The sequence below is a fragment of the Grampus griseus genome (assembly GCF_964374135.1).
Source record: "Grampus griseus genome assembly, chromosome: 12".
Classification (NCBI taxonomy): Eukaryota; Metazoa; Chordata; class Mammalia; order Artiodactyla; family Delphinidae; genus Grampus; species Grampus griseus.
Window position 1 is genome coordinate 12,665,786 of NC_139006.1, and position 24,895 is coordinate 12,690,680.

The window sequence follows — 24,895 nt, forward strand, 5'->3', positions numbered from 1 at the left end:
TCACATTGTGATCTTTAAAGATAATATTGAACTACTTTACAGAATTTTGTCGTATCTTAATAGTAAGGTAATTTTGAAAATCTCAATAACAATGCTTGGCATTACTGAGTGGACAGCCAGGGTTAACTGATACATAGTCTTAGCACTATTTGTGATGTTGATTTAAAGCACTTTTTGGCAGATGAAGTTTGTCTGCTAGGTTTATATATTTATCAACTTAAATATAAATTTTGTCCCTCAAAAACAGTAAAATAAAGGTTGATAGACTTATAAAAGAGGGAAATTATATTTCTGATATTCTGTAGTTTTTATACCTTAGCATTCTCTCTCTTAAAAAGATTTGCTTAACTTTGTTCTTCAAGTATAATTAAAACATATGGGCAGTAGTGCCAGTCTTCCTAAACATTTATTCTATTCTATTGTGTTCTGTTCTGTTCTCTTCTCTTCTGTTTATATTTGGCTGCGTTGGGTCTTTGTTGCTGCACACGGCTTTCTCTAGTTGCGGTGAGCGGAGACTACTCTTCACTGCGGTGCGTGGGCTTCTCCTTGCGGTGGGTTCTCTTGTTGTGGAGCATGGGCTCTAGGCGCCTGGGCTTCAGTAGTTGTGTCACGCGCACTTAGTAGTTGTGGCTCGCGGGCTCTAGAGCGCAGGCTCAGTAGTTGTGGCACACGGGCTTTGTTGCTCTACGGCATGTGGGATCTTCCTGGACCAGGGCTCCAACCGGTGTCCCCTGCATTGGTAGCCAGATTATTAACCACTGCGCCACCAGGGAAGTCCCTTCCTAAAGTTTTTTAACACCTATGTGAATTTCCACACGTTGAGTATCTACTATGATTTTAGTCTGGAGTGAGTGGTGATGGACTATAAAGAAATGAAGTACATAATTTTTTTCTACCTCAAACACATGCACACAAGAAAATTCAAATAACAGTGTGAGTCTGGCCATGATTAGTGGTTACAAACAAGAAGGGTAACAGTATTATACTGCAAATGGGAAAATACTCATTGGTGTATAATAGCATTCATTTCTCAGATATTTATTGAAGACCTATTACTTTAGAGCAGAACATAAAGCATATTACATAATAGGCACTTAAATATTTGTTGAATATTGCCAGTAAATAAGGTAGATAACTGTGTCTGCCCCCAAATTGCTCATAGCTTCTTGGGAGAAAAGAGCCACAGAAATGATTCATTACAACTCAGTGGAGAAAGTACAGAGTTGTAGATGTTAGAATGCTGTGCTGATCTGGGACAGAAAGGATGAATAGAATTAAATAGAGGAGGAAGGGATATAATGGGATAGGCAGGGATTCTAGGCCAAAGCAGGGTTAGTAGTGATTCATGGTAGTGTTTAGTACAGAAGTTCTCACTCTAGGATCTGCTTCCGAGTTCATCAACACTATGGAATTGTATGTAGTATTTTGCTTTTCCTTGCGGTTTTTAGGAGAAAGAGTCTATAATAACTTTCATTAGATTTTTTTTAAAACATAGAATCATGACCCCAGAATGATTGAGAACCAAGAGCTTATTAGTACCACAATATATTATCTGCTCCTGAGCCAGCATAGTCCCAGGTATCAATCAGGTGGTAGAACTGTCTTTCTTAGCAAAGCCACATGTCTCATCACATTTCTTCCCATAACTTAAAGTACAAAACACCAGATGGAAATACATTCTGTATTGCTTAGTCTTGGAGGCTCCATGTGTATCTGTATACGTGTGTGTGTATCTGTGTGTGTGTGTGTGTGTGTGTGTGAGAGAGAGAGAGAGAGAGAGGGAGGGAGGGAGAGGCAGAGAGAGTTTCTCTTTTGGACCAACCACAGTTGAGGTTTAAGAGACTGAGGAGTGTAAAAATTGATGGTGGTAGTTGCTGAGTTCTTTTTACCTGTTTTTGAGTAAAAAGAAACTTTGCCTTCATACTTAACCATATCTACATCGAACTCAGCAATTCTTTAATTCTCTATTGAGTTGCAGGTCAGGGCAGAGAAAGGGGGCACATTCAGCGTCTTCATTAATTTGGTCCCAACCTTCTCTGAGGTACTTGGTGACTTTGCTAACTTTCTGCCACATCACTGGTGACAGTATGACTTTTGACGACTCCCTTATGCAGAAATAAGTCAGTTGCAAATCCAAACTGTGTTAAAAACACTGCTCATTCAGTGCAATTGTGTGTTCTCATGTTTTCCTTTCAGTGAGAGGGAAATCACTGATCACATAGAAGCTGATTAGTGGTTGAAAATCACGTAAATCATTCATGACTCTCATTTGGAACCAGATGATTTTGGATTGAAGAATCAGTAGTTTCCATGGCTGTTTTGTGTATTAGTGATAATAACCTTTTGTTGACTTTGCCTGACAAAGAAATATGATCTGTGGTGGAAACTCCAGGAGATACATTAGCACAGAGAGTTAGGCTCCCATCATTTTCATTAGCTTTTTGCCTTTTGCCTTTGTCCTTGAGTGGTCTTGGCTGTGCACTGCTGCTCTTCCACTCCAATCCCTCATTTGTTCTGGAATGAAAACAGTAAATAGAATTTGTGGGTTTTACTTCATAGAAGGGCAAGGGTTTTGAAACAAACTTTGTACATTGTCCTCTTTAATCAGAGATATTTTATGTTTTTCTTTCATATTATACTGTCTAAAGCCTTGAAGTTTTTTCTATCCATAACCTGTAAATTCATGTTTTCTCTGTTGTTGAATAAATGATTATTTTGAATTCTGACCTTCAAGACTTATGAGATAATGAAGTGGTATTTATTTAAGTGAAGATGTGTGTCAGTAGAAGACATTGTTTAATGTTTGATGTGATTCTGTACATGTCCTATTGCTTTCATTCTAAGCATTTTTGATTTTAAGATACACCTTCAATTTAATAACAGCTTTTGGAGAATAAAGAAACATTAATCAATTACAAGATAGATCTGGGCTTTAAAAATGAGTAAAGAACTGAGGAAATGTGACAGTATATATGTAGTCTACCTAAAAAACACAGTTAAGTCCCTTAACTAGGGAATAAACTGTGGCAATTTTATTTTTCAGTTTTGCTTCTTGAGCACTTTCACCTTATTGTGTATTCCATATTTTCTATTCTAACTTTAATGGGGTCATATAGTCTTTAACCCTAAAAAGCAAGTTTACTTATCATCCTAGGAAAACAGACTGGTTACTTTGAAAATGATTTTTTTTTTTTTCACTGTGAGCAAGGAAGATTGTTGTAGAAGTTCATTTTCAAAATAAAACTAGTTGAAGCAAGTGACTTTTTGATGAGACACTGCTTCAGATTGGCTCTGCCCATAGGGAGTTACATTGTGGCCAGCAGAAACTATTGCCATTTACTAATGCAAATCTGTAATGAGTTGGGTGAAGGCTTGAATTGTTTCCATCCTCCTTGATGGAGTGGAAATTACAGAGCCAAAAGCCACATGCAGAATTGCCTGAATATTCAACAAAGAATTGCTGTGCTGTTCTTTTGCTGGTAGGTAGAACCTTGTATAGAAGAATTATATCCACCTTTCTGACAGGTTTTCTTACAAAATACGTATCATTTCATTGAATAGTATTAGAGATTACTGTATTTCATCAGTTTCAAAATGCACATTTTCTCCCACATTTTTATATTGTTAAAATTAGGGATGCTCTTTACAAATGATGGCATCTCACAATTGACTGGAGTTATGATATAGTTGTCATCTGCCTGTACTCTAGTGAACTTGAGCATAGCTACTTATATTGTTGTCACTTCAGCTGAATTGTGTGCACCTTGGGTATTATATGAGTTGAGTTCAGTTGCCATTAACATGTCTTCAGAAAGAGTACCCTGTGATTTGACACGGAAAAACAATGTACACAAAACGGCATGAAAACAGAAGCGGGGCACAATTTAGATATGAAGAAAGCAAAATATTCATTACTGAAGAAATGACTGCAGTTCCTCATTTTTTTGCAAAGCCATAATCAAGTGCTTTACCATGTCTACAAAAGGAAAATACCTAATTAGAAGAGGCTGTGCTATGCTTTTATTACCGAAATCCCTGCTAAAGAATTGACTACCACACACCAAGCAAGAAAGATCCAGCATTAAAACTTGCAAAAAGGGTGTCAGTGGCTTGGAAGAATATCTCTGAAGTACTCTTAAGAAATGCTGCCTATATTCCCAACATTCTTGATCACACAAAAGTTAATATAGAAGTGTGATTGGATTTGAAGTTCAAAAGTGTAAGATGTTTCAGGAATATATCAGCCAATTAATTCTGATTTTTTTTACATGTATAAGAATAATACATAATAAAAATCTATACCCAAAGTCAGAAAATTCTTTCAGTAAGTATAGTGTAAGAATTTTAAGTACTAGGAAAACATTTTGACAGTTTAATTGGTGATGTTTTTATTTTCAATGGTGGATCTTATCTGTGATTATTAATTCAGCGACTTGCTAATTTGTTATTGAAACTGTATTCTTGATGTAATTATTGTAGGTGCCTAATGGATAAGAACTTCGTTAGGATTGGGAAATGGTTTGTCCGACCCTATGAAAAAGATGAAAAGCCGGTCAACAAAAGGTGAGTCTCTAGAATTCTTTTGGGTTTTTGGTTTCTTTTGCTTGACCACAGCTATCTTTGGGGAAGAGGTGAATGGAGGAAGTAGCTTTTATTTATTTTCCAATAATGTTAGTAGTTTAGATGTTTGAAATAGATTCCTGGATCACATTTTATTAAATACTCTATTATTAAATGTTTGTGGAATATTAAATCTTGACTAGAAAAATGATTATCAGTAACCCATGTCTAAGTCCCTTATAACCACACTATTTGGAATTGAATTACTCTATTTTGTTATTTTCATTATTCTAATTTATCTTTCTTCCTTATAATGTTATGTGGCATAACTTTAAATCAACAGTCGAGTGAATTCAAATGGTGGCAGTTTTTGTAGAATTGTTTGATGCCCCTTAAAAGTCAGTCAACACATCCTTGACAGTTGTCAAACCAGAACTGGGAATTACTTCTCTAAATAATCCTAAACTTTTAACCATCATTTATTATATGCATGGCTTTAAAGGCAGCCTTTGATACTAAACAAATACGGAGTTTTAGATCAATCAAGCCAGAATCAAAAACGAAAACCGTCAAAATCTAATATTTATCTCACTTTCCTTTGAACACAGTGTAGATTTAATTGGAAGTTGGTGACTATTTCTTTTTTTGTAGAGCTGGGTACACAATCTTGATTCTATTTTACTATCCATGAACTTGCCCTAAGCTAAGGGTCCCACCTTCTGGCTGCAGACAGGTGCTCTTGAAACCTTATGTGGTAGATTAGATCTTTTGGATAGCTGGCCAGAATTTCAGCTGGCTACTCCTGCCACTTCTTCCTGTAAGAGATTTAATAGCAGCCTTCTCTCCAGCCTGTATGTCTTAAAGCTTTGATGAAGTGGTTGTGTTAAAGCTTTGATGAAGTGATTTCTGAGCAATGTAACCACTTCCTCATTAACTAAATCTAATTTATGAAAATTGGGATTTCTTTTTTCCAATCAGATAAATTAGGGCCTGGCTTTTTTTTTTCCCCCAAATCACCATGAACTTCCTTGAAATATTTCCCTCTTTTTAGTACATTTAGGATTTATTAAAAATTATATTTAAGTAGACAGTAGGTATTATGTGTATCAAAGTTTGCCTGTAAAGGATAATACAGATTTTAGAAAAAGGTACTAGTGTGCATGGGTGTGATTCTGTTTACAGATGCTTTGATTGATGGAGAGGAACTTTTTTTTCCTTTTATTTTTATCGATTTGGTCTAACTAATGAATGTTTCATGGACATAATTCATCTTAGCATTTCCCTAAAATTTACAGAGGACTTAGATTTTCCTACTGGTTAAAGTTTGGACTTTTATTGTCGAGGAGTCTGAATGGTTATATATGGATTTGCTTTAGTGCATTGTTCTTCTTTGCCATTCCTAGTGTGCCTCTCCATGCGTAGTGTGCATTCTCACAGCTGGTCACTGATGAATTGACTGAGCCAGTCCTAAAACTTTAGATCAATAGGTATAGATGTTTGTGTGATGATTTGAGAGGAATTTGGGGATGAAGAAGAAATGTAGAAATAAAAAAGGGATTGAAGGAGTAGCAATTAGTATTTTAATGTAAAAAATAATGTTTAAAAGTCAGATGTGCTTAATGATCTTTGTATAGCTTGTATATCTTTACACTTTATTTAGATACTCAGAGTCTTCCTAACTTAAGCAAGCCAGATGTAAATAATACATGTAATATATTTGGATATTTGATTTTGTGTAAAACTGGGAGGCTGTTGATTTCTGAGGAATGTAATTAAGTTATTTTATTATTTTTAAGACTTTATATTTGTGGTTGAACCTCGTGGAACTTCGTTTTCTTGTAGTGTAGAAATATTGATGATTAAAAAAGCTATTTTAGAAGACTTTAACAATTAGAAAACATTTTAAAGCAAAGATTCAATTTAAAAATTCAGCATTTGCTATAATAAAACTTTATTAGGTGTAATGACTTTTCCACTCATTCTCTGAGTGGAAAATAGAGCATCTTCTTGGATGTTGAAACAGGATCTCAGGGCTTAAGTCATTTTGGATGGACAGAGTGGCCCTGTAGAGGAGGGCATTTAGAATAAGAAGAGTTGGGATCACATCCCGTACCTCTCTTTACAAGTTATTTGCTTTTAGAAAAGTTGTTTAATTTTTCTGGGGTGAACTTTTATTTTTGCTGTTATTGAATTGATAATAATCAGTATCTTAGAGGGTTATTGTGAAGATTAAATGAGTTAATTTATGTGGCTAGTTTATAATTTAGTTGAGAAAAAGCAAGAACAAATTAATCTTCTTGAAGCTTTTTTTTTCTTTCTTTTTTTTTTTTTAGTACATACCGATTTAGTAACCAGGAGAGAGGAAAATTTGCTGCCCAGTGTTAAACACATTGTATATACACATTAATATTTTTAGGAATTCTCTTATTTGATATCATTAGACCCAGATAAAAGGAATACACTTTTAAAGTAGTGATATTAGCCTATAGATACTTTTTTCAATAGATTAAAAAGACGATTTAACACACTATTTTATGTAAGCTAAAATAATTCTAATAGTGGCGACAAATGAACATATTGATGATTAGGTTTCACCTGTTCGATTAATAGCATATTACTTTTTGAGCTATCATTTCTCTCCATATTGATAGCAAAACTAAATCATTTGCTGGTGGACTGTAAAAGAGTTCTCAGTGTTAGATATGAGATTAAGTTTGGGATATTTATAGAAATTTGACCAGGCAGTTTCAAAAAGATAAAAGAAATTTATATCGTTTTTTTGCTATAGTAGCATATCTTTTGTTACTCATCCTTGGGAATATAATAAGTAGGAAAGAGAACTTGGCTTTGTCCTAAAGAGTTGTGACAACTAACATCAAGCATACAAAATTTCTGATTTCTAAGGTATGTTGAACTTGAAAAAGCCTTTGCTTTCAGAATATTCTTAAAAACAAACCACTAAAAAAAATATGTTCTTTTAAAATAATTTAGAAATTGTTCCAATGATGGAGTTTCTTTCTATTGGAAAGGTGTTTATTTTCTAATTTAGTCTAGTTTCAACCCACATTTGACTACCACAGAATTTGAAGTTTATAATTCCTTAGTCTTTGAATGCCAATTTTAGCAAAATAATTGATTGCCCCCAATAATAGTTTGGACCTTTGATCTTTCCTAGTATCAGGTGTACAGTAGCTGAGTTAACACAAATACCAACTTGCCAGTGCATTTTCTGAATTAATTCACCATTTCTTCCTTGTGAGCAAACCTGCCCTACTGTGGGGTGATACTCCAAATAGCCTCACATGTTTTCAACTATTCTAATTATTTTTGTGTGTGCTGTTAACAGATGCACACACACATACACAATGGGAAGTACATTACTTTGGGTGCTTTTGTGTCATTTCATCTGGATATTTTCTTGACTCTTAAGCCTGAGATTATTTCTTTAACTTCTTTTTTTATGTTCTAACACTACCTAATGTGCAAGAGATGCCCTTGTCTTTTGGTTTTAGTAGCAAAAATCAGTTTTTGTGTAACAAGATGAAATATTTTGATGTAGGAGAATATTTTTTAGCACTTTAAAACTTTCATTCCCTCTTTTTCCTCACCCTCCCCTATCGCTTCACCTCTTCTTATTTTCTTTCCCATCCTCCTCTTTCCTGTACTTCCCTTATATTATAGCCCAGTCATCTGTGTTTCCTTCTTGAGGTGCAAAGATGAAAAGTCAGGGAAAGGGATCTCTCATTAGAGGGTAGACAGACATGTAAACAATTACTTACAGTGTGAAAGATAAAGGGAATCTCTTATTAGTGTCCAGAAAAATTAAGGTCATTAGTGATGTGGTACCTTTAACAAGGACTAGCCAATGGGAAATTCATAAATAAAAGTAATGGGACAACTTGGATTTATTAATCAACATAATAGTTTTACCATATTTTTTGTCTGTTTTTGGTGGATCTATAAAATAATGTAGTCATTTTCTGCTGGTTTATTTGATGGAAGATATATCAAAAGGTTCTGTGTATTTCGTCACTTGGATTTGAGAATTGTGTGAAAAGTGAGAAGACAGTGAGGTTAGAGTCCTGGGGAGCATCTACATTTACAGGATGGGTAGAGAAAAAGGAGTACATAAAGGAGACTAGGAAAGGTCAGTGAGAAATGAGAACCAGGAGGATCGGTGTCACCAAAATCATGAATTTTTAAAGTTTCAAGATTAATCAGCTGTGTCTACCAGAGAGACCATATAAAATACATTCTAAAAGGCAGTTATGCAGCCATGATGGACATAACATGAGCAGTTTCAGTGCAGTAGTCAATTTCAGGTTGCAGTAGCCTGAGTTACAAATGGCAGTTGAAATGAAGATAGGAACGTAGACTTCTTATTATATTTTGTTATAAGTAGCTGCAAAGTAGAAAACTGTTGGATCTAGGAAGGGAGGAGGCAAACTTTTAATAAGAGCCTATGATAAAACTAAGTGGTACTGTCTTTTGTTTTTAAAAGTATCTTTCATGTACCAGACACTCTGCTTTGTACTTTCACACATTATGCATAGAGTGTCAAATTGAAAGACCAGCTCAACCAGAGGTAGCTTGTTTACTTTTTAAAAATTACTTTTTTTTCTTAATAACTGAAAGGCAATTATCACTGTTTTTGTTTTTTGTCCTATTAGCAGTCTAAAAAGTACACAATAAAAACTTATATCCTGAATATCAATAATTTATTTTCACAGTTTAAATATATACTGTCAGTTTCAAAAAGGATTTTAAACACCTTACAGTAAGAGGTACACCTTTAAAAAATGTATATATCAGGCTTCCGTTGATGGCACAGTGGTTAAGAATCTGCCTGCCAATGCAGGGGACATGGGTTCGAGCCCTGTTCCGAGAAGATCCCACATGCCACGAAGCAGCTAAGCCCATGCGCCAAAACTGCTGAGCCTGCGCTCTGGAGCCCGCGAGCCACAACTACTGAGCCCGCGTGCCTGGAACCGGTGCTCCACAGCAGGAGAGGCCACCGCACTGGGAAGCCCGTGCACCACAACGAAGAGTGGCCCCCGCTTGCCACAACTAGAGAAGGCCCGCGCATAGCAACAAAGACTCAACGCAGCGAAAAATAAATAAATAAAATAAATACATTTATTTTAAAAATGTATATATATACTAGAGAGGTTTTGTGAATATCATTGTTGTAATTCCTCCTAGAGGACTGAAACTAGGCTGGAAACAGAGCTCTCCTTGATCACCAGTCCATCTAGAAATATGGATGATCTTCCATTAACTGTCTGACTTTGTGGGACTTACTGAATCCCTCTGGACTTTAGTTTTAGCATTTATCATTTCTAAAATAATTTTCAGTTTTTCAGTTCTCTGATTCTAGGGAAATTGTAGAATCTAGGCATGTCTCCAGAAAGTACATAATGTACTTTATAAGTATTTGGTTTACTTCTTTGATGTTTTTGGAGTGTTAGAGGATATTATAAAAATAAAGATTTATTAAGAGTGGTTCTTAGAAAGTATTAAATTCCTATCTGAGAACCTGACAGGAGAGAGTGACAGTGTACTTCATGTAGAGTTTTATTAATAGTTGTGTAAGTTCGAAGTATTATTATAACAATATTTATGGCTAAAGAATATAGAACGCTGTGAGTGCTAAGATGAAATACTAAATTATGTAACTGAAGCTTCCTCTTTGTTATAATGTTCATATCTGGTCTGTTGTTACAGTCTTCTGCCTGTCTGGGTCTTCTGACTTCAAACTGCTTATGTTTCTAATCCCTCTGCTCTGTGTATCCTTCTGTTAGTCTACTTTTGGTGAAGCACTCTCCCACATAAGAGCATAATGTGGTGTCAGTGTTTAGGATGTTACCCAAACTTTATCGGGCATTCCTGTTCCCCAGTCGAAGCCTTTTGTCCAGCCATAGTTGCCCTTCACAATTCCTAGCATAGTCTAAACTCCATTTCTCTTTTGTTAGTGTTTTTTTTTCCCCCACTCTTTCTGTCTTCCCTGGCAAGTTAACTTTGATCTCTCTTCTTTGAGCTGCTCCCCTGAGGCATCTTTTCTGGCTGTTTGTTTCTGACATTTTACCTCTGTATTTATCAATAGTATGTTTTTACTGTTCTTTTGAATTTTATTTTATTATTTTAAAAATTTTATTTTTCTCTTGAATTTGTACTAAGGAAGATGAGAATTTACTCTCCTTCCTCCTTTTCCCATTCCTTCATTATTCCTAAATTGAATCTTTAAAACAGAATCATACTTATTTTGGTGTTTACTATACATCATTATTTCTCCTTTTATTCTATTCAGCATCTATTATAATCCCTAGTACAAAGGATATTACAGGTTTGGAGGAACTGAATGGAACTTCTTTCTGTTGTAAATCTATTTAGTTTTCTAGGATCAAAATAAAAAATGAGGTCTTAAAACTCATTTAGTGTAAAACAAAATATTGAGTTATGTCATTAAAACAGCATTCTCTTTATCATTCTTATTTTAAAAGATGATCCTTTAAAATACTATCTTTTATAAATGGGTTAAAATCCTTGTTTCTTATAATTGTCAGTTTTGCATGAGTTTTTCCTCAGTATTATTTCTTACTGAGTGGTTTGTTCAAGTTTCAAGTTTGAGCAGTTGGGCTCTTTATGATGGTTACTTTAATTCAAGTATTCCCTAGTAGAAAGCATACGTTATATACCCTGTTGGACTTTGTCCCCCATTGCTAGCCCATGAATTGCAATTCTAGTGGAAGCAGACTCAACACATTTTGAGATCTTAACAGGCCTCATAGAAAGAAGGAGCCCTCTCTAATTGGTTGCACACAGAAGAGGGAGCATTGTTGGGGAACATTTGAAGGATTATTATGTATCACTGAAATTGACCAGTGTTGTTTACAGAGTTTATCTGGTACTGAGAATCTAAGAAAACAAAGGAACGTCTTAGTATGTATAATTGAAGACAGTTGACTAAAGTATTTCTATGTTAGATGAATTTTTAAAAAATAAAAGACTGTAGAAGGTAAGTTTCACTGAATGAGAAAATTGGACTATTAGCTAGAGAATTTTGAGTTTGTCTCAGTGGTCTTTAAAGTATTCTATCAATTTCATTGTAGCATGCCACCTCCTCTCCTTTGTTTCTTACTTAACATTTCAAGATCTAGAACTGAAGCTTTCTATCACAGTATGGTTCACATTCCTGAAATAAATAACAGCTTTCTTCTGCTAATGATTTGCTGTGTCCTTAAGTATTTCTAGGCCTTGATTTCAACTAGAGTTTCTTAGGGAAAAAATAAGACATTGTGATAGCCCATAAACACCCAGTTTGTGAAAACAGAAAAATTGGGATTATATGCTTTTACTTTTCAACTTTATCCCAGTAGCCCTTCCTTTTCCCAGTCTCTATGTTCAAGTATTAAATTAAACATGTACTGTCTTGTATTACCCTTCATCATTTTAAGCGTGTTTTGTAGGTTCAAAAAGGTAAATTACAATACTAAAGGACACTACTTTAATAATGGCAAGGCCTCCCTGTCCCCCAACCCTTAGAAACACATGCTGTTAAAAATACCCAGTGAAGACTCAATAAAATACTGGCTAAGTACATTTCAAACCAGAGGATGCTTTAGTTGAAGTATATTATGGATACGTTCGAACGTGACTGTGTGTTTGAAGTACAATACAGGGTATGTTCTGTAGCTGCTAGGACAAAGCATTCTGTATTTGTGCTTTGATTTTCTGTAAACTAAGCTTCCCAAGTTTCAGAGCTCTTTTAATTCTTCTGAGTATATCATGGAGAAGCCTTCAGTTGGGCCATTGGCACCTTGTGTATCTGATCTCTTTTAAGGATGCATGCAGTACTCCTGCAACTCCTTTGAACAAGTCAGTTATTTTCAGAAACAGCTGAAGTTACCGAGCAACCAAGTTGGAGCTGAACCTGGGGTGAGGCAGATGAGTAGGGGCCAATCATCCTGACCCGCAGTGTAAGTATTCAGAATCATAAATATTGACTTCAGGAATTAGAACTTTTTGTGCATGCGACTTTTTTAGGAATCTGATGCACATACATATACATTATTACAAGTATTATTGATGGGAGTAAATGACAGAAGTTTAGAACTTTGTTATAACTCCTAGTTATGTTCTCAGTGAAGCATAGTCAAACTGATCCACTTACTATATCCTGTGTTTCTGTTCCTGTGTTTTTTAAACTCTGAGTAGGAATAATAATAAAGGTATAATGATGTCTACCTTATATAGGTTGTTTTGAGGATTAAATGAGATAATGTGAAAGTCTAAATAATTAGACAAATTATTTAAAGCCTGTTTCATAAATTTCTTCCTAGATTCTTATAAAGCACTTTATATACTATTCACTATATTATGAATGAAACCATTCAACTTTTCAAAATTAAATGATCATAATTTAGGAATAGCATTATGTATCATTTTATTTTTCCGTTTTCAGATCATTTAATATTATTTATATATATGAAAGTTGTATAATTTATATAAACCATGCATTAAAAGCAGATGATAGAACTTCCATAAAATTCACCTCCTTTACACCAAGTATTTTCATAGGTTTGATTTTGGTCTCATATACATATGTAGTTATAAAGAAGCCTGTTGACTATTAAGGTTCACTATAAAGCATGAGAGTCTATTTTCCATATTTCACATAGAAAATACACTTCTAGGTAACGTTAAGCCAAGTGTCTTTAGTAGTAAGGTGAGATAGCTACCCTGGATAATAAAAGGAGGCAGCATAGGTGAAAAGTGACCCAGACAGAAATGGATCCAGCAGTCACAATTACCAGATGAGGAAAGAAGGAAGCTCCTTACAAACCACCACCACTTCCAGGATTTTCTTTTCACTTGGACAGGTGTCATTCAGACCTTCTAGAAACATATTTATGCACTTGCTTTTTACTTTGCTTTTTTCCCTACCATTCCTCATAAGGGTACCAAAAAGGGGAACGTTTTTCCTATGCTTTTTCCTTCTTAAACACATTTATCACTTATGTAGCTTGAAATGAGAAGAGTGGTCTAGATAAGAATATTTGATATGGAGTGAAGAATAATAGAAAAAAAAAGTGGGAGGTTGAGGATAAAATAAATTGTTATCTATATTTTTAGTTTACTGGCATATCTGGCATTAAAAGTACTAATTATACAAATGTGGCCATTTGTTCTTTTGTTCTTAGCCCTGTGTTTAATGAATAATATTAAAATGTTTCCCTGGAGGGAATTTAATTCCATATTACTCACCCACTTTTTAAAGCTTTCCTTTATACTGCTTTGTTTGAAGAATGTGTTCATAAGTCATTCCAAACGTCTTAAAAAAATCTGTTGTGTATTTTCCTATAACAAAAAGATTGAATGTATTTATTAAAAATAGTAAAATTCAGAAAACCACATAGAATTATGAGAGTTTAATTGAATTCTATGAGAGTTTAATTGAATTCTAACACATAGATATGTCCTTTATTTGAACATAGTAATGTATATGGAGTCTTTCTTGATACTTTATATATTCCTATATATACATCCCTCCATAGTGCTTGATGATTACTTAGTAAATTCTTGAAAATTTAGCTTTTAAAAATAGAGTTATTTCTAGATACACTGGAAAAGGGTCACTTCAGCACACTAAAGTATAATTCACAGAAAGGTAAAATTTGGACTCTAATGCAAATATAAAATGAACAAATGGCATACATTTTAATCAACTCATTAATTAGTGAAAGAACAGGTAAGATGTGAAAACCAGTTCAAAGAGTATTTGAGTAGCTAGGTTTTTCTAGAAAATTAATAGGTATATATGCATCTACAACTTAGTAGCTGTTTGAACAATGAACATAAATTGAAAGGATAAAATGTATTTTCTTCTTACCCAGAATTGCTGATAAATAGGACATCTATGCCTGTTGAGCACTGTACAACTTCTCAAACCTTGGAATCAGATTGGATGCTACTACTCTCATTTCCTGTCCATATTGATTTTACTTTATGTCATAGTCACAGCTGAGGGCCCCCCCCCCGCCACCAGATTTAAAATATCCCACCACATCCATGTGAATTTGCTGCAGTGTTTTGGGGGGTTTGGTGCACAGCTGAGGAACTGAGGCACTAGATAATCCTTGGATGGGCATTTCCCCTATATGGCATTGAAAGGACAAGCTGTCTTCCATTGACCTTACTTCAAAGTTTTGAATAAATCTCTCTTATTTATTTATTTATTTAGCTAGCCGCGTCAGGTCTTCATTACAGCACACGGGATCATCTTTGAGGCATGTGGGATCTTTCGTTGTGGCGCGTGGGCTTCTCTAGTTGTGGCGTGTGGTTCTCTCTCTAGTTGTGGCGCGTGGGTTCCAGAGCGCATGGGCTCTGTAGTTTGCAGCACGCTGGCTTAGTTGCCCTGCAGCATGTGGGATCTTAGTTCCCTGACCAGGGATGGAACCCACGTCCCCTACATTGGAAGGTGGATCCTTTACCACTGGACCACCAGGGAAGTCCCTTGAGTAAATGTCTTAAAAAGTCCCCTGCGGAGCTTCTAATGAGAATTGTCAAATTTTCCTTCAAAAACAGCTTGAGGGATGGGGTGTTGTCATTGATTGTCCTGGTAATGTCCATGATTAATAAACGACTGTGTTTATCCACAATCCCTGCCCAGTGTATTGACTGTTCTAGTAGGCCAGTTAATCATGCTGCTGTGATGCACTAGAGCTATAGTATAGCAGATTCTTGAACTTTTTGTTGTCAAAACACCTATAAACGTTACTGAGCATCCAAAAGAGCTTTTGTTTATTGGGTTATACTTATCAGTATTTACTCCAAAGAATTAAAACTGAGAAAAGTTAAAATATTTATGACTTTTTAAAGTAACAGTAACAAACCCATTATATGTTAACACAACATTTTTAACTAAAATAACACTTTTCTAAAAGAAAAAAATATTTAGTCAGAAGAGTGGCACTGTTTTTGCAAATCTCTTTAAACTCTGGCTTAAGGGAAAACAGCTGTATTCTTGTGTCTGCTTCTGCTTGTAGTCTATTGTGACATCACACACGATGTAGCCTCTGGAAAACTCCATTGTGCACTTGGAGAAAATTAGAGTGAAAAGGATAAATAATGTCTTCATGTTATTTTGAAAATAGTTTTGACCTGCTGCCTGCTCGGCATTCCAATACTTTAAAAAATTTCAACAAAGATGTGGTTTGTCTGCATTTTATTCTTAGGCTGGAGCAGGTAAACTTTTCCTGCAGATAGTAAATATTTTCAGCTTTGCAGGGCATATGGTTGATGTCAAAACTAGTCAAGTCGACATTGCACTGTGAAAGCAGCCATAGACAATATGTAAGCAAATGGGCAATAGACTGTTCCAGTAAAATTTTATTTTACAAAAAATAGGTGACCGTGAAATGGAGCAGGACCCTGTGGTCCTCCCCCCACTCCCACCCATGTCCTCAGCCTGCCTTTTTTCTGTGGAAAAACTTTAGCCAAAGGATAAGTTTAATCAGAGAAGTGAGAAAATGCAGAAACAAAGGAAAACAGTCAAAGGAGACCAAATAATAATAATAGTTTACTCATTAAGCAAAGTCAAGGACCTTTAGCTTCTCCTCAAGGGCTATAGATAATATTCTGAGCCATACCCTGTGAGCTGTCTTATAGATACTAAAACCCCAGCAGGTGAAGGACGTTAACTACATGCTGACCAGACTGTAGCCATGACATAAGCTACAGTTCCGAGAAATGACCTCAAAGAAATGGGAACAAACCGATCCTGGAACTGAAGATTAACTGTACTTAAAACAGTCAAGATGACGACGCTGTTCAGACCACCGATGACCAATTTCAAGATGACTGTCAGAGCTGACTGTGCTGTTTCTACCTGTAGCCCCTTCCCTCTGTCTATAAAAGCTCTTGCCCACTGATTGTCAGTGGCAGGGAGTCGGCCTTTGGACAGGAGTCTGCCCTGCCCCTGGTAGCCAGCATCCGAAATAAAGCAAACTTTCCTTTCCACCAACTTGCCTCTTTATTGGCTTTAGAGTGATGAGCAGCCAGACCCCCACTTTCGGTTACAATGGGATGGAATTGGCCCTGGTACCTAACTTTGCTGACCTCTGCCCTTAAGAGGAAATTTGCTGTCCAGATACGCTGAAGTGGTTAGCTGAGAAGCCACACAACTAGAAAGCTGAGGATTCAGATCTAGGCATTTCTAGTTTCACAACTGCTATTTTTCTCAGTTCTTCATGCTGTCTTCACTAATAAGGTTAATGATTATACCTTTAATGTAGGAGGAGTGATTATTGATTAGAAATAAATTTTTAAGGTAAAAATTTATCTGATTACAAAGTTATATAAGGGCTAGAATTTAGAATCTTCATAGATACCCGAGAAATGATTGGATGAGTATGTGTCTTTGTCATAATAAATCTTATGCACAGCACAGCATTTTAATTCTTGTGATAATTCACTAAAATATACATACCTGAAAGTGTTTTCTTTTCAACTGATGAGCTCTCTGAGTAATTATTTTTATCTTATTTAAATTATTATGTGGAATGGGCAATACATGTATGTAGTATAAAATTTAAACAGCACAAAATTATACAGGCAAAAAAGTCTCTTCCCCACTCACTGCCCAGCCAGCCAATTTCTCTCCTAGTGTTAAATCATATTACCTGTTTCTTTTTGTCTTTCCAGCGATTGGTTTATGCAGATATACAGTGTGTTATATATATTTCCCTTTTCTATACACATAGTATAGCAAATGGTACCCATACCCTACCCATTGTTCCATTGCTTTATTTTACTTAATAGATAGTGATGATGTGTTGAAGATCAATCCAAGACATGCATATAGGACTATATAGGAAATTTTCTAATTTCAGAATTTGTTTGCTTTGTTATCTGTGTTCTGTGAGTAGCTTTTCTAACAGTTTTCTTTTTTGTTCTTTTTGGTTTTTTTTAAAAAATCGTTTTGTTTTGGTATTTGGTTGACATAAGTAAGATAACTTGACAAAGTCCTGCTAAAGAACTTAGTATTATCAGGAAGGTAAGATATAAACACTTAAAACAATTAGAGATAAGACACTATATATAATTAGTGTCTTGGTTTGTGGAATATTAAGTGCTAAAGGTGAAAATTGGAAGATACTGATGTGGGTTCTAGTGAAGAGAAAAGATTCTTGAAGTTAAATGTGTTTTGTTAAATCTGAGGTTTGGATGACTTGGGGTAGAATCGTGGAAAGGAAAATAGCAGTAACAAAGACATGTACACAATGGTGTCTCAAGGAAAGACTTGGCTTCTAGAGAGGAAAGTTCAGCTTAACAGCAATGAAGATAGCAAGAGATAACTTCTAATAAGAGAACTCCTTGAGTGATCTAGACAGTTAGAAGTTCTGTGACAAAGTTCTAAATTAATGAAGCTTAGATTAATTGTGATGGTTCATGAGAATAGAGACTTAAACGTTGGTTTAGTAATGACTAAATAATTAGAGTAGTTCCTTGTTAGAATTTAAGAATTGCAGAAGAGCCACCAATAAGCGTTGTCCTGAGAGTTAAAGATCTTAAACAAACAAACAAACAAACAGGAATACCAAGCCTTCTTTTGATGACCCAGCCCAAACTTGCCACTAAATTATGGCAATTCATGTATAACTTTTCCCTATTGCTCTTGCCTCCTTGCTTCTTCAGATTTTATTAACGTATCCTGGGACTGTTTTTAGTTAGTGCCTTTTGTATTGTCATATTTTGTCTCTTGCCAAGGATTTTAGCATTTACAACCTGCAGGCTCTTATTGCTCATGATAAAATTTTTTTTGAAGCTACGGTATGCCTCACATTATTGCAGTTGAGAAGCACCTAAGCCTTATTATAGCATTAAAGTGAATTTCTTTATAGCGCTCCCTGGTGCCACTATAGCCTCTCTGTATGGGTTTAATCAGTTGGCCTCTACTTGAAACTCGAAGAGAAGGCACCAGTAGAAAGGTAATCATGCTTCCCAGAGTCCACAGTACAGGTTTGGATGTGCTCTGAAAGACAAATTGAAATGGTAGAATAAAAAGCAACCAAGATAGAGATACTCAGTAAAACAACTTCAAGTTGGAAGGAAAGGGAGCTAATATTTGTTTAAGACTATTATTTATTGAGATACTGTGCTAAATGCTCAACATAAATTATTTCCAGTCTTCACTATATACCTGCAGCTTTGTGTTATTTACTTTGGTTTTACAGGTGAGAACGTGGAGACCTAGAGAATTTCAGTAAAAGACTAAGAAAGTGCCAGAGCTAAGAGCACATTTTCTGGGAGAGGGACAGGACCTTTCTGCATACTGCTTGCTAGGTACTTGTGTCTTGTTACTCCTCACAGCAACCCTGTGAGGTCAGTGATAGGAGTGGTGGTGAGAGATGGGGAGATGAGACTGCTATGGGGCAGAGCTAGATCTCTGTGCTACCAAGGCTCTTGCCCTTAATCTTAGCAAACAAATAATAAGTACTCTCTTCTTCCAAAACAAATAAAAAACAAATGATTCACTTTTTAGTTCCCGGGCTAACTGCAAACAATGGAAAAACTATTTGTGGAGAAGGGACACAAAGAGAAGACTGCAGAGATGGCAGTGCTCAAGGTTCTGAAGGAGATTCCTAATCATGCTTCTTCTGGACCTTGTTTGCACAATAAAGTCCCAAATAGGAAATTTCAATGCATATTTAGAAGGAAGAAAGAGGTTCTGGGCCTTGGGCATTGGTCAGGGCACTTGCCCTAAGGGGCTAAGCTGGAAGCTGCTCAGTTGACGGCTCCCTTGTGGTAGTTACATGGTTTGCATATTCCCCTAGAGCTGTCAAACTGGAAGTCTTTCTAGGTATCAGTTTGAATCCTTGGGTCAAAGGAATAGAGATCAGGAATATGGAGAGGTGAATTTCTGTCTGTCTTTTGAAGCTTTGCCTAAATATTCAGTGACTGGTACTTTTTTTTTTTTTTCGGTACGCGGGCCTCTCCCCTTGCGGAGCACAGGCTCCGGATGCGCAGGCTCAGCGGCCATGGCTCACGGGCCCAGCCGCTCCGCGGCATGTGGGATCTTCCCAGACCGGGGCGGGGCACGAACCCGTGTCCCCTGCATTGGCAGGCGGACTCTCAACCACTGCGCCACCAGGGAAGCCCATCAGTGACTGGTACTTAATAGTAAATTTAAGAATACAATTTATTTGTGGCATTTAGCCAAATTTAGAATTACGGAGGAGAAAAATGTTACTTTCTCCTCTTTTATTCACTTATCTATTAGGTGAGGTATAAGAAAAAGAGCAGCATCCTTTCAAACCTCAAAAATTGAACATAACTTAAATCCTTAAGAAAACTTTAATCCTTAAGAAAACTTTAAGTTTTAATATTTAACAGTATGGTTTTTTCCACGGGATGTGAAATGGGAGAAAAATACAATAGAGAGATGCATGTTAATAATAAGTTTTGAGAAAACTGCTTTGATAACCACATGACCCTTTTATTGGTCACATAAAGCTGGGAAGGACGATACAATAACCTTATTTTTCTCTGATAATAGGATGAATGTTAAGCTACAAAGAATAATTTCAGGCATTCAGATCCATCATTAGGAAGATCAATAATGGGGTTAGTATTTAGAGACAGAAAGTTTGACCATCAGTCAATTAAGAAACAGAAGACAGTATCCTAACCCCAGCAGAGTTGTAATTTATGTGATTGATAATAATTTTTTAATTTAATTAATTTACTGACATATGTTTGGAAAGCATTCTAATAAAACATTCAGGTCAAGGTCTGAGTATATATTTATTTACTTTTCTCAGTAATAGATTTTGGATTTTCACCAAGTTTATCTTTTATCCCTTATTTTTCTTCAGCAAATTAAACATTTCCAGAACTCTGTTAGATTGTTTTTGGCTGTTAATTATTTTTATTATAGGGAAATTAATTTTTACGCTATCTTACTTTTGTTTAGTTCCTGCTGCTCTTTCAGTGTTTGATGGATGCACTTAATGACTAAATGAGAGAAAGTAACCTAAGACCATTTAATATAAAACTGAGTCCAGCGGGATAGTTACCACACTGAGTAGTCTCATTCTTGTTTTCATAAGAAAGCTAGAATGTTGTAACTCAAATATACTTCCCAAGGTCACAGAGCTAGAGAGGCAGACTAGTAATCTTTTCTCCCCTTCTGTAGTTCATTGTACTTTCTGCTACGTTACATTGCCTTCTATGATTTAAGTGCTCATAAGTTTTTTAAAAATTGGAGGTTTAAAAAAATTATAAAAGTAATACATGCCCTTGAAAAAGTTAGGTAGTTTCAAAGGCAACAAAAACCTCCCTCTTCACCTCTTTTGCTCCCAGACTTGCACGAGTTAGTCCCTATGAATGGTCTTTTATGTATTCTTTCAGAATTTTATTCAGAAGACTCTAATATTGTATCTCTGTAATTTTTCTTTAATCTACCATAAAATTAAGGAAAATTAAACATTTTCCATCTTAATCCAATTTCCTAGCTTCCAAGTGTGGACTTTCAAACTACTCAGTGCTGCTTTTTAATAAAAGAATCCGATTTGTTATGTTACTGGAGTTGGAAGGACCTGTGAGGTAAGAAAGTCCCCTTAGCTTTTAAAATAAGAGGTTAAGTGATTTGCGTAGAGCTCCACAGTATTTAATTCCGGTAAGTGGTTCCAGATTTTTGTTCTTCCCACTAATCCGTACTGCCTCTCAACTCATCTTATAGGCTTAAAAGTGAACTGTATATCATAAACAGGCGTGTTTCATGTGTGTACTCAAGAAGTCTCTTTTAAAAATCTAATCCATAAACTAATACCCAGCACACAACAGATACTTGAATATTTGGATTGAAATAATTTAAACTAATTTTTCACTACAGTTCGTTAAGAAAATGAGGGGGTTGGACCAGATCATTTTAAGGACTTTTCCACAGTAAATGTCTATGATTTTAATTTTAGTTTCATTCTGTCCTCAGAATATCAAGCTGTTTTTCTCCAGACTCAAAAGCTATTGTGTTGGGTGGCTAGTCCTGACTACCTTTCCCAGCAAGACAAGAATCTACCTGTGCCCTGTGCAGTGTTTGGTACACTCAAGTGCCAGGTTTCCTGTTAATCCTTTTCCTTCAGCTAAAGGGAAATTTAAAAATTATGTAAAGTTGCAAAATGGAACCAGGTTCCATACATTTCAGATCAGATTACAACTCTGTCCTGCATACTTTAGTGAGCTGATTTATTACCCAATAGTCCCCCTCATACGGGGGTGGGGGGGAGTATGGCTGGAAATTGGAGTATGAAGTTTGGGGCAGCAAGCTGGTTGGAATTTAAGTGGTGGTCCTGGTGGTAGTGTAGTGTTAAGCGGGATAGTAGTTTTAAGGGCCTGTGTAAAATAATGTTTATTGGCCAAGATTTGGCAGGAATGCATCTACCAGTTACCTTGACATACTATAGTGTGCAGTCAGCCATGGGTACATAAACATCTGTGAAGTTTAAGGGAACTCTATGGTTTTATAAAATTCATTCATCGAAAGAATTCTTGCTTTGTTTTGTCACTGTATATGAAATATAACAAAAATATTCCTTGTGTTTAAACAGTGTGGTTAAAGACAGGGCATAAAGGGTCATTAACAAGAGTATCTGGCAGAATGGCAAGCCTACTTATTCTTCAAATAGCAGATCAACAACTTGCTTAAAAACCTGTTTGAACATATATTAAAAATCAGTGCTAGCTTGATTAACATTAAATCAAATAAGATATAGAAACTGAAAGCTTTTACAAGTTTAATTTCCTGAAGTGTAAGGAGTCGCTTCCCAAAACTGATGTGAATACTGAATTACCACAGTATTGGAGTGCCTTTACTAACCTGATTTATTTGAGGTGACTCAAATTAATGGATTTAAAATTAAATTAATTTATTTAATTTAAGTTAAAATTAAATTAATGGATTTAAAATGACAAAAAAGATACTAAAAAGAATTATTTTAAGCATTAAGTCTTAATGGTTACTAGTTTGGAAAATTGGAAGGTACATAAAGAGTCTTATCTGTCCTGTAAATTAAGAGTAAGATAAAATCATATCAAATAAGCCTTTATTATGGTAGAAAACCCAGAAAGATTCCATAAGACTATCAGGGTACAGGTGCAGGAGGAGAAGGGCGATTTACTTGAATACTTTTTAACACTATTTTCCTTGCCCTTTGTTGGAATTTGAAGGTTGGCCTCTGAGGACTATTGATGTTAATATACTGAAAGGGTAAATGCCTTTTGAATAGGTATTCATCTAAATAGTACTGGTTTTGCCTGAAAGTTCTTTTTCATAGGATACTCCATTTAGAAGAAGAAAAGTTACTTTTCTCTTCCAATTTGTTAGCATATCTGGAACCAAGCTAAAACATGTTATGCTTAAGCGATACCAACTGAGTGATTTGGCCTTATCTGTACTGTGGAAGAGAATTAATTTTAATTCCAGTGTTTGTCATTAATTAGTAATCAGTTTCTAAACATGTGACTGATTTTATCAAAATTCGTTTAAATTGTTTTAAAAAACATTTTAGTCGGATTCAGTCAATCATGTCTGTTGACTGAACTTAGTTTATATTAAGCATAAAGAGTGGAGAAAACTTATTCATTATTTAAAACGATAGTAAGTGGAGCTAATGTTTCTCACTTAATTGAAGAACATTTCTTTTTGAAGCACCTTGACAATAATTACTTTAGTTCATGAAATTTCATCTGTTTTCAGAATTGAAAGAAAGCAGCTGTCATCATCTGAAAATTAAATATCTCAAACTGTACACGATGATATTGAATTACTGGTGATTCTTGTTTTCTTCTCCCAAACCCCCTGTATTTCTTAGTTTTCTGTCATGAACATATATTACATTATTAATCAGAACAAATAATGCTGGTATTTTTAAAAAGTAAACATAAAATAATACATTTAATTTTCTTCTGAATCTTTATAGTAATAAATACACTTGAGCACTTCCTTTTAAAAATTAGTGCCTCTAGCTTATAATTGAAATTGAGTGCTAAATGTCGATAGTACCAAAATATCAACTGCTAGTTATTTTTAAGATTCATTTAAAAATGTTAAGAGAAAAACCAGGCTCTCAGTGGGAGAGTGTTTTATAGTATAGTTCATTAGTGATTTCTTTTTAAATTCTTAAAGCAGTATTATTAATTTGTATTTTTAGAGATTTCTGTACTGTGTAATTTTAATCTAGAAGTACTTGTATATTTTATATGTCATCTTGATCAACATTGGGGCCCCCAGCCATCTTTGGGCCTCTGGAGGACTGTATGTTTCTATGCTAGGCTGGGCACTGTGTGCTTTATCATCATTGTTATCATTATGCTGGGTGCCAGGCAAGTGCTTTTCAGTATTTTGAGAGACACTTAAGTGTGGTGCTTAAGAGCGTGGACTTTGAGGTCAGACTGCCTGGATTCAAACCCTAGCTTTCCCAGTTACTAATGGTGTGACCTTAGGCAAGTAAAAGTTACTTAACCTCTTTTTTCAGTTTATCTGTAAAAGAACGGTAATTGTTCTCCGTATGTCATCGGATTGTTATGAGAATTAAATGAGTTAATATTTACAAAGTACTTAGAAGAGTGCCTGACATATTTAATGTTTATTAGTCAAATGAACATTCATGTAATCCTCATAATAACTTTAAGAGAGAGATGATTATTTTACAGACGAGAGATTATGTGATTTGTTTAAGGTCACACAGCTAGTGATGTGGATCTGAGATTTAATTCTGGGCTGTCCAAAAATGTGTGTTGGGATTATAAGTGCCTATCTTATAATAGCCCTTGCATTTGGACATGTCCCCTGGCAGTTATTTTATCTAGTCTATCCCTTAATGCATCATGTCAAAAGTGATTGATGCTTATGCTATATAAAACTTGGCATAACTATAGTCAAGTATGCATGAAAAAAAATCAGGCATGATTCTAATGGGTAAAAAGGACATATGTGGGATTGTATCACCCGTTTCTAAGACATTAAAAAAGTACAAGTTGTTTAAATTTTATGATCTTAAAACCCAGCAACCCCCCCCCCGAAAAAAAAGTTACGCAGGATACATAGTTTAGAATAGAATCAACTGTATATGAATATAACAAATACCTGTTTGGGTGAAATAAAATTATTGGGAAAAGGAACATTATAATAAACTGAGAAAAGTGTGTGTTAATATGGAAAAAACCTGAAAATGATAATTCAGGATATATACATTGAAGTCAAACGTGGAACGAAACATCCTCATTTAAAAATACATACACCAGGGCTTCCCTGGTGGTGCAGTGGTTGAGAGTCCGC

General features: G+C 35.3%; 1 protein-coding gene across 2 annotated transcripts in view; it reads left to right on the forward strand.

The window, feature by feature from the left end:
• Positions 1 to 24,895, forward strand: part of MED13L (mediator complex subunit 13L) — a 296,421-nt gene that overhangs the window by 170,485 nt on the left and 101,041 nt on the right. For both annotated transcript variants that reach the window (XM_082668365.1, XM_082668366.1), the window contains exon 4: positions 4,480 to 4,563. In XM_082668365.1, the coding sequence (XP_082524491.1) occupies positions 4,480 to 4,563 (84 nt within the window). The remainder of the gene's footprint in view (positions 1 to 4,479; positions 4,564 to 24,895) is intronic.